At 50.9% G+C, this 11,180-nt stretch overlaps 1 protein-coding gene across 1 annotated transcript; it reads left to right on the top strand.

Annotated features, from left to right (window-relative positions):
• Positions 1 to 750: 750 nt before the first annotated feature.
• Positions 751 to 9,945, top strand: LOC146707646 (uncharacterized). Its single transcript, XM_085460771.1, has 2 exons — positions 751 to 1,548; positions 9,833 to 9,945. The coding sequence occupies exons 1-2, from the start codon at positions 789 to 791 to the stop codon at positions 9,943 to 9,945; spliced, it is 873 nt and encodes a 290-aa protein (XP_085316897.1). The 5' UTR covers positions 751 to 788.
• The last annotated feature ends 1,235 nt before the right edge of the window (positions 9,946 to 11,180 follow it).

Raw genomic sequence — 11,180 nt, 5'->3', positions numbered from 1 at the left:
GAAAGGGAAACTGTTCGAGAGAGAGGGGGGGGGGGGGGAGGGAGGGAGAGAGGGAGAGAGAGAGAGCTGCGCATCGCAATGGAAGCAAAACAGTAAAAGAGTGAATTCATGACTGTCATGGTCCTGGGCCATGTGGGCCCAGTATTCTTAGTTCCTTGTATTTTTGTATTTCGTTCCTTATTTAGGCCATGTTTTCTGAGTTGCCCTGTTGTGCTGTTCCCTAAGTGTTTTCCCTTCATGGCTTTTACCCCCTGTGTGCCCCTCTGTGTATCTGTGAGCCCTCGTCTCTCCTTATGTTTTATTCCATGTTTCCCCAGCCCGTTATGTCTGTTTTCCCCGTGCTCTCTCTCCTCCTGTCTGAACCTCTGTGCCTGTACATGTCATGTTCAGTTCACCCCGCCCTGTCTCGTTATGATTATCAGTATCACCTGTGTTCCCCGTGTGTGCCCACTTTCCTCGTTTACCCTCTGTGTATTTCTGTCTGAGTCTCCCTCTGTTCGGCGTCGCGTTCTCCCTCATGCCGTGTGTGGTTCTCCCCGTGTCTTCCGGTATATGTTACTTTAGCTTTTCCCAGTTTAGTGTAGTTTTGCATTGCTTTTGTATCATCGTTATTGTTTATCACCTGTCAGCAATAAAGCTGCATTTTGAGTTTATCCCCCGTGTCTGTGAGTTTGCAATTTGGGTCCTCATTCTGCCTGCCACACGGCCGAATCATGACAGAAGAACGCGACCACGATATGGACCCAGCAGTTCACAACCCCTCCGCGGACCTCCAGGACGACGCGACCATGTCGGACTCAGCGGACATTTCAGAGGAGGTAGGGGAGGAGCTGAACCGGCTCTGCCGCATTATGGATCGCATCATCGGATGCGCGGATCCAAGTGTGGTTTCCACAGGATTGGCGGCCGTGGACGCCGTTTTGTTGCGAGAGCCACGGTTGCGACAGCTCCCCCACCTCGTCGAGGCGTTTGACTCCCTGGGCCCCCTTAAGGAGGAGCTTCGTGCCCGTGCGCTGGCCCAGAGGGTCCTGAATGCCGCCTCAGCACCCACACCTCCGTCCCGTGAACGGGTGTCATCGCCGCTGTCTCATGAGCCAGTAGCGGTCAGAGTTGGAACGGTGAGGCTCGCCACTGACACACCTTCCGCCCGCACCCCGCCGGCTTCCGCGTCTTCACCGCGGTCTGGCCGCACGGCGTGGCGCACGGAGACAACGGAAGCCATAGACTTTGGCGAGGAAGAGCGGCAGCAGGTGTTACGGGCTTATCGGGAGGACGAGCTCCGGTGGAAACCCTGGCTCATCCCGGAGGAGGACCTCTCACCTGCTGCACAGCCTACCAGCCGCTCGCCGTCTCCGATCCGCTTAGGCTATTTTTCGCCTGTCTCATTTCTGGCAAGGATGGGGGCGGACGACGGGGAACTCACCACTACGTCACCCTCTGTGTTGGCGCCACCAGCGCCCATTGCGCCAGCTTCCTCTGCTCGAAGGAGGCGGCGCGCCCGCCGCCATAAACCGGACAATGCTAAAACTACAAAACATGAAGTGGACGGCGGGTTCATTTTTGATAGAGCTATTTTTGTCGACCCTGAGCCTGCCATTTCTCGGACAGTTTTTTCTGAGCCTGCTCCTTTTCCTGCTCGTGTTTCTCCTCCCAGGCCAGTTCAGTTAGCTCCCTCGCAGCCACCCTCAGTTCAGTTAGCTCCCTCGCAGCCACCCTCAGTTCAGTTAGCTCCCTCGCAGCCACCCTCAGTTCAGTCTCCAGTGTCACCCCCAGTTCAGTCTCCAGTGTCACCCCCAGTTCAGTCTCCAGTAGCTCCAGTGCCGCCTGTAGCGCAGGCCCCAGTAGCTCCAGTGCCGCCTGTAGCGCAGGCCCCAGTAGCTCCAGTGCCGCCTGTAGCGCAGGCCCCAGTAGCTCCAGTGCCGCCTGTAGCGCAGGCCCCAGTAGCTCCTGTAGCCCAGTCCCCGATAGCAGTATGGTCCGCTGGTCAGCTTAACATTCAGCCAGGGGTCCCAAATCTCCCTGGCTCTGCATCAGCTCCTGCTGGGAGCTCGGATGAGCTCATCCAGGACTCCGCGGCTCCCACGCCGCCATCTACCTCATCCGCTGGAGGGTCCGAGGGGCCCGTTCAGCCTCCTGTCTCCGCTGGAGGGTCCGAGGGGCCCGTTCAGCCTCCTGTCTCCGCTGGAGGGTCCGAGGGGCCCGTTTAGCCACCAGCTGCTCCACCGGCAGCCTCGTCCACGTTCGCTGCAGCTCTAGCGTCTTCGTCTTCGCCTGGCCCGGCTTCATCTTCGCCTGGCCCGGCTTCATCTTCGCCTGGCCCGGCTTCATCTTCGCCTGGCCCAGCCTCTGAGTCTTCGTCCTCGCCTGGCCCAGCCTCCGAGTCTTCGTCCTCGCCTGGCCCAGCCTCCGAGTCTTCGTCCTCGCCTGGTCCAGCCTCCGAGTCTTCGTCCTCGCCTGGTCCAGCCTCCGAGTCTTCAGCCTCGCCTGGTCCAGCCTCCGAGTCTTCAGCCTCGCCTGCCGCAGCCTCCGAGTCTTCAGCCTCGCCTGCCGCAGCCTCCGAGTCTTCAGCCTCGCCTGCCGCAGCCTCCGAGTCTTCGTCCTCGTCTGGCCCAGCTCCAACTTTGGCTTCTGCTCCTCCTGGTCCAGCCTCAGCCTCTGCAGCGACGCCTGGTCCGGCCCCCGCATCGCCATCGTCTGGTCCTGCCTCGTCTGGTCCTGTGCCCACCAGGCCATGGCCAGCACGCCTGAGACTGGAGAGCCGCCGCTGCCTTCCGCGCGGCCGGCCCCCTGAACTGCTCCGTCGTCTCCCTCGCCGCCGCCGCTGCCTTCCGCGCGGCCGGCCCCCTGAACTGCTCCGTCGTCTCCCTCGCCGCCGCCGCTGCCTTCCGCGCGGCCGGCCCCCTGAACTGCTCCGTCGTCTCCCTCGCCGCCGCCGCTGCCTTCCGCGCGGCCGGCCTCCTGAACTGCTCCGTCGTCTCCCTCGCCGCCGCCGCTGCCTTCCGCGCGGCCGGCCTCCTGAACTGCTCCGTCGTCTCCCTCGCCGCCGCCGCTGCCTTCCGCGCGGCCGGCCTCCTGAACTGCTCCGTCGTCTCCCTCGCCGCCGCCGCTGCCTTCCGCGCGGCCGGCCTCCTGAACTGCTCCGTCGTCTCCCTCGCCGCCGCCGCTGCCTTCCGCGCGGCCGGCCTCCTGAACTGCTCCGTCGTCTCCTTCGTCGCCGCCGCCATTGCCTTCCGCACGGCCGGCCTCCGGACCAGCTCTGCCACCTGTGCCACCCGCCTGGTCGGCCCCCCGACCGTGTGACCCGTGAACTCTTGTGCCTGTGGGCTCTGGGTCGGCCCCCTGAACCTTATTTGGACTACGGTCATGTGCTCCTGTGTTTTCTGTTGTTTGTTTTGTTTCCCGTTCTGGTCCCTCCGTCCTGGTCCCCCGCCTCCTGCCCTGGGTGGGTTGTTTTCTGTTTTAGTTTTGTTTCTCGGGTTTGGGCTGTCGGGAGCCAGCCCTTTAGGGGGGGGGTGATGTCATGGTCCTGGGCCATGTGGGCCCAGTATTCTTAGTTCCTTGTATTTTTGTATTTCGTTCCTTATTTAGGCCATGTTTTCTGAGTTGCCCTGTTGTGCTGTTCCCTAAGTGTTTTCCCTTCATGGCTTTTACCCCCTGTGTGCCCCTCTGTGTATCTGTGAGCCCTCGTCTCTCCTTATGTTTTATTCCATGTTTCCCCAGCCCGTTATGTCTGTTTTCCCCGTGCTCTCTCTCCTCCTGTCTGAACCTCTGTGCCTGTACATGTCATGTTCAGTTCACCCCGCCCTGTCTCGTTATGATTATCAGTATCACCTGTGTTCCCCGTGTGTGCCCACTTTCCTCGTTTACCCTCTGTGTATTTCTGTCTGAGTCTCCCTCTGTTCGGCGTCGCGTTCTCCCTCATGCCGTGTGTGGTTCTCCCCGTGTCTTCCGGTATATGTTACTTTAGCTTTTCCCAGTTTAGTGTAGTTTTGCATTGCTTTTGTATCATCGTTATTGTTTATCACCTGTCAGCAATAAAGCTGCATTTTGAGTTTATCCCCCGTGTCTGTGAGTTTGCAATTTGGGTCCTCATCCTGCCTGCCACACGGCCGAATCATGACAATGACGATGTTTATGTGAAGCGTTTGGATCTTCTTTTGCTGCTGGTTCGGTCAATATTGTTTGGAGAGAGATCAAACTAACAGCTTTAGAATCAGCGCATAAAGGGCGTGAACACAAAGCGCGGACCCGGATCAGCGAGCTGTCGGCTTTCAGCCCCGACTGTGAGAAAGGCGACATCTAACTGATTCTGATCCGCGGGTTGCGCTGTGTGTTTAAGTCTATGTGCAGAATCCCTGTACCTGCTCTCATTTACTGTTTGGTGGTTCTTGAAATTTTGTGAGATGTCACCAGAGATTCTGGCATTTCGGACAAAATAAATTTATATTAAAAAATCGATTCAGGATTTTAATGAATCGATTTTACGTTATCCAAGCCAGAATCGATTTTAATCGATGAATCGATTATAAAAACCCACCCCTAATCATAACCATCTGAGACGATTAAGATAAATTATGCAAAACAATACTAAACGGATCAACACAGCACCTACTTCACAATATTTTATAATAGTTTGATTTAAAGAGGGGGGAAAATAATCAATTTTTAGATTCTGTAACCTCACATAGGATACGAAAAACTGGATACTTCATCACCTCAGTGCCTAAAGTCAATATTTCTTCCAAAATAGAAATCCATTCTCCCACCTACCCCTCCACCCCAAGCTCCCTTTGATGTGTGGGTGTCTGGGTCTTACATCAGACATCAGGGTCAAAGCCTGAAAAGGCAAGTCAATTTGCAGACAGACATCAGAAGGAGAGGCTTCTCCTGCACAGGTAGGGCCAAGAGAGCCAGAGCAGCAGCAGCAGCGCTGCAGCCTCCTCATCTGTCAAATTTGAATGGAACAGACAGCTTGGATAGCTCGGCTAAAACAGGTTCATTGTTGGGTTCGTTACACACATCGATTTTGCGAGCTAGAGTGCAAACAGTTCAGCGCACAGTCAGGAAGCAGTGGGCTGACTAAGGTGGTGTGTCCAGCAGCAGCCATAAAGGTTCACATGTCGGTACATCAAAGCACCTGGAGAGCGTGCTCCGACAGCCTGTAAACTGCTTCACGGTATTAGAAATTTGCCCGTGCACCTTTATCTTCACGGCTCTTAAAAAACATGGAGCTCATTCAGAGAGACGTGAGAAGGATGACAGGAAACGAGAGCTCACTCCACCAACAGTGGTTGGTCCAGAGTGACCGATTTCGAACTTGATGTACCGTATTACACAAATAAAGCAAATCTTGTTTACATGCCGGCGGGTGTATTGGAATTTGAGTTTGACCAAAGTTAAGATTGAACTTTTCTGTTTTGATCTGCATGAGGAGTATTCAAACCACTGTAAGCGGGGGGAAAAGAGAAGAAGAAAAAACACATATTTTACTTTGAATCGCAGTGAAGTCAGATGTAATATATGTCTTTGCATGAGGAGTTGTCAGACATCAAATAAATGTAGCAACTGGTAAAAAAAAAGACTTTGTTTTCAAATCAGCTTCAGTAGAGCGTTTTAATGTGAACCCCACAGGAGAGGTGGCTGCTTCGGAGAATGAATTGCTCCGACTGTTAAAGAATATTTAATTTCTTGACCAAAATGTGAAATGTGCACGCGCGGAAATCTCTGAGATGTTTGGCGAGATCAGATTTCTGTGCACAAGGAAAGCCAATTACACAGCACCAGTTAAACAGACCACATTTCTTATGGCTGCGTTCTTTCCAAACTCTGATTTGTCAACACACCCAAACTAACACTTGACAGACTGCCTGCATACATGTCTCATGTTTTTCTTCGTCGTGCCCAAGAAGCATTGATTTTATCGATCACAGCAAACTTCTTTCTTTTCTTTTTTTATGGCATTTTTTCCTCTGTGTAACCCAGATTACGCTATATTACAGGACAGAGCGATGCATCTACTTCCACTACTACTCTCCCTGCAACATTAAGGTCTGGCAGATTCACATCAAATGCAAACACGGATGAAAGACGGAGGTGAAACACCTCGAACACAGGTCCTGTATTTGCCATTACATGCAGCAGAGTTCATTAAGCTGAGTATGTGAGGAGAGATAAAGGCTCCTGCGTTGGGGGATTTCCCCAAGCTCGCATACTGTCTGAACATGACTTCCAGGGTCTTTGAATGCTGTACAAATGCATGGCTGAGGGCGTACTCTCATCAGGCCTTAGATCCCAGATCCTGTCGTCTTTCCACACACAGATGGAAGTTAGTTCTCTTTTCTGTCTAGCTTTTTTTTTTACTAGCATGCTAGTTAAATAGTACATACAGAGATTGAAATATGCCTTTGATAGGGATGAAAAATTGATTTATGGCCATACTTTTATCACCGCTCACTCATAGCCGACTGCCCCGAGCACTCTATCCTGTGGAGAGGTTTTTGGGGAGGAAACCACCTGCTTTGATTTATAACCCCGATGGATTGAAAGTTGTAGTCTGGAGTGAAGTGTGTGAAATCCATGACATCTCTTCTAGGTTCAGTCACACTGCTGGACTCTGAGCAGTGCAGACCTGATGGTCTAAATTAGAGGTTATACTTGAGTATGGACTTGAATATGGAAAAATAATCTACAGCAGAGACACCTGGCAAGAGTTAAATGCAATATGCATGATCGACAGTAACATGGGGAAGATTGGGACCAGTGACATGCAACCAATACCCACAACCTGCATGACAAATTACCTTAAAGTCTACCGAATCACTGCTTTCATGTTTACGCCTGACTGTCGTTGCACTTTCCCCCACCCTGTTCACAAATATAATATGGCAGCAGAAATACAATGGCTCCATGCTTTATGCTTTATTAAGTCAACAGTTTGTAACAGAGAGCTGCACACTTCCTCCAGTTAAGCGCGCTGGCAATATCCCGACTGGCACTTCCGATACTCTGAGATCTGCATTGGAAATGCAGCTCGTCTCCTAGGGCCAGAGGCCCTCCTCCATTGTTTCACGGCTATCTTGACACCCACTCACCAGTATGGAGGCATGCCGCAATGAACCCTGGGATCTGTGATCCTGCCACCGATAGGCACAGCAGTGCCACAGATTCCATTAAGCTCCAAATTAAAGCAGGCACATCAAAGGGCCTGTGAGGAGGCAGCATGGAGATGTGACAGGGAGAGGGGGAACAAAAATGAGTGAGGGGAGAAAAAAGAAAAAAAAGAAGAAGAAGAAGAAGAAGAAGCCTCATTTACGCAATCCCCGAACGTGACAGAGCCTAATCCAAATCAATATCTGTGAGTGGTGGAGTGTTGTTACAATGCTAGTGTGGAACATATTAGCGGAAGATGAAAGCATCGAAGTGGTTAGCTAGATAAAATTATGTCTTTTATATCATGAGAAATAATTGGAAAAATCTGGGAGAGCTGGCATACTTTGGGAGAGCCAAATGTTCTTATATGGGGAAGTAGAAGTAGTATCTTTCTTTGTCCCGGGAGTCATTTAACCTGACTGACAGCTATAAGAAGACTGTTTTCCCACTGCGTCCATCAAAATAAATCAACAGCATGTCAAACAGCATCAGTGGAAATCACTTGACTTGGAGACACACCCACGCTGTTTTTGACGGCTGGCAGAAACATTTATGCAACATTTCAAAGCTTTGTTGAGGACCTATAATGTAAATGTGACAGCTTTACTGTACATGTTTCCCATATCAGAAGCCTTTTCTTATTTTTATTCCCAGTCTATATCTGAGAGGCTTTATCTGTGTCCTCATGCAGATGGCAGCATAAGGAAGACCACTGGGATCACACTGTCTCTACAGATAATCTCTATTTATTTTTCTGTCCAGGGTGGAAAATTTGCTACAAATCCCTCGGGTTTCTGTAAGTGTTTTATCACTGAGAGATTCTCCAGGAGATGGTACTGATGATTGGGAAGCGGTAAAAACTCTATGTGATGCCTTCCGCATAATTCCCAAGGCTTCTCCTGAGCCTCGACTGCTCAAACAAGGAGCCTCAGAGCTTGCTGTGAGCATCCCTCTGTAAGGTTCGAAAAGCAGAGGGGTGAAGAGGGGTTTTGGACAGCGGCGGTGGGGGTGGTGTTTGCGGCCCTACAGCAGTCTGCCTGATTACATCGCCACACAAGCGTGCCTTCAAAGCCTTCCCCTCCCCACCGCCCAGTTTGACCAGATAAGGGCCCCCTCACGCTGTGGTTCGGCTAGGGGACAGGAAGACACACGAAGGGGTCAACAGTAGTGCCATCTGCTCCTCGTGTACAGCAAATACTACACATCGACATCTGCACACCGCTGTACTGTCCAGACACGTACCCCACCCCACGATATGGCCTGACTCCTCAGAGTATAGCCTCGGTCACTAAATAGGCTTTATATTGAGGCCTGTACTTAGTAATACAAGTTTCACGAGGACACTGATTGAGACGGCATGTTGCTTCCATCATTTTATGCCTCACTCAAAAAGCAGAAGGCTGGGAGGCCCCGGCAGCAGCCTGGCGCATGCAGTGTTAATGATCTGTGTTAACGGTATGCTGATATGGGTCAGCTCCCATTCCTGTGTCACTAACAACAAGTGCCATGACAGTCACTGACAGCGGGCGCGGCACGCTGAGACGTCTCGTTGGGGTGCAATTTAATCTGCAAGCAACAATCCTAAAAATGGAGGATGGTGTATCATTTGCCTTGTGGCATTCTGGGAGAAGCATGCCAACCGCGACCCCACACAAAAACCGAGCACGCTGCCAGCCATAGCTCCCGACTGGTTCCACAACCTCTGTCTACACATCAAGCAGCATCAGCAGCTGTCACGGAGACCATATCGGGTTGCATGCAGGCAGCCAAGCCACTGCCTCCAGGTCTACTACTCTTTAAGGTGCCTTTTATAACAGCTTTTCATCTTTTTTTGTGTGCGTTTGTGTGTCTTTTCCTTCTATTCACTCTAGCATTCCTTTGTGTCATGAACAGGACGCTCACTCCCGGTGCTAACACATTATCAAGCCAATCAGGAGATAATGACTATCATCTGGATCTATGTTTAATTAAGCACTTTCCAGTGTGTTCTAACAGAAGCCTCCTATTTCTCCTACCCTCATCTTGCCACCACAAAAAAAAAGCAACTGTCTAATGACTTCACCTGAAAAGGTGTTTTCCACTGTTTGGTAGGTAAGACCTGAGGGAGTTAACAGCCAGGGCCCCCCACAATCAGAGATCGTTCTAAAAACTTCAATTACATCTGTGGCTCGAGCCATTTGACAAATGAACGGTTTACTTGCCAAGACAACAAAGGAGGGAGCGCTGGATACAGTCACCACGCTGGGTAATAAAACCGGGGAATATCAAAGTCTTTAGTCAGTTTAAAGACGAGCACGAATCTCTGCAGTGAGTGAAACTGCCATGTAGGGACTTGAAAGGGAGCCAATGAAAACAGAATCAGCTTTGCATAAAGAGAAAAGTTACACAATGGAGCCCGTAATACCTGGTCAAACAATCCTGTGACTGATGCTCTCGAGACAATGGAATAGTTCAAGAGAGAACCATGAGAAACATGGGACTCTGACCGAGCAGTCTATAGATGGAAGAGGGCTGCAGGCAGCGAGTGATTCACTCACTGGTAACCATGTTTTATTTGGAGAAAGGCTGGTTTATATTACAACTAATAGGAAACAAATTGCTTGAACATATAGTTCCCTAAAACTCTGGTATTCCCTACTCAAATACCCTTAGAGCGCATAACCTTTTCTGTTTGGTTTGGCAGGGAGAGATAATGACAAGCAAGATCGAGGGTTACTGGGCCCGTCTTCTCCTGACGTGGGCATGGGAACCTCCCCCCCCACCACCACCACCACCACCAAAATAATGAAGAAGTGACATAATAATCCACGAAACCACAAGGACACGAAGATGAAGAAGCACTAAACAGGGCCAGGCATACGGCTGCAAGAGAGAAGCGAGGGGACTGGAGGAGGAAAATCTTAGAGAAAAGACTGAGAGACTACAAACAGGCAGAGCAGAACAATGAGGCTCTTTCACTCTGCCTTAATGACGAAGGGAAGATGAGAGGGAAGAGGACAGATGAGGGTGAAGTGTCAACGTAGCTTCCACGGGCTCAAATTGTGGCGAGATGACTGAATCACAGTCAGACGTACATTTGTACAGGTTGTGTTGCATATCTTTGGATGTGGCTGCACCATGTAATGTGGCCGTGGACTAAAACGTAAGGCTCGACGACAAAGTTATAAGTGTGTATAAACGTACACACATGAGTACGTATGTCTGCGAGGGAGCATGTGTGTGCGTGCATATGGTGTAAGGGTGGGGCATTGAACAGAGGCCCCTCTAGTCCAGACTTGAAAAGGCATTCTTTCATCATTGCTAATCTCCCAAACATAAACATGAGAGCATCCACACAGTCTCTCTCTCAGGGCCAAAAGGGGTGACCCTCCCATGACTGGAGATGAGGGACTGCACGAGCGCAGGGCTGTGCGTGCTTCTGTCTGCCGGACTGTTTGTTTTAGGGGGAGATGCAGCCACTGTATCAATCAACATATCAGATTCATAACGGTTGTTTGTGAGCAGATTCTAAGAGCGTTTCTGCGTACGTGTGCGCTCCTGGGCGAATCAGACTCCAAACCACGTGAGACAGTTTCATCAACAAAACCATGTAGAACATAATTGCATGTGATTTCAACAGGAAAATTATGTCCAAAAGCATGTAATTCTCAGATATGGGGACACACAAAAAAAGGGAGAGATCTGATATCAGTGCCCGGCAATCCAGAAACCATATTCCAAGAAGCAGATTTGCCACTGAGCACGGACCAAAGAGGAAGAATCGGAAACTGTGTCATCTGGGAATAGCTGCCAGCCTTTCAATGGCACAGGGTCTCTCTCTATAGGGACACTCACTTTTACAGGCCCTGCACTGCTGGCATGAAATAAGCTCACGCGCATACATCCGAGCTTGCGTGCCGCACCGTTCCCCGTGCACATGCCAAATCTGTTTTTGCCGAGCATTTAAGAGATAAGGCCAGTGAGTTAATGCAGACATACTGCCATAATCCAGTTTGCCCCCCCCCACTTCTCACTCTCATCCACCCCCCATT

This window comes from Copadichromis virginalis, linkage group LG6 (assembly GCF_057382275.1).
Source record: "Copadichromis virginalis isolate Kocher_CV1m ecotype Utaka linkage group LG6, C_Virginalis_male_GT1.1, whole genome shotgun sequence".
NCBI lineage: Eukaryota > Metazoa > Chordata > Actinopteri > Cichliformes > Cichlidae > Copadichromis > Copadichromis virginalis.
This window is presented reverse-complemented; position numbering and strand designations above follow the sequence as displayed.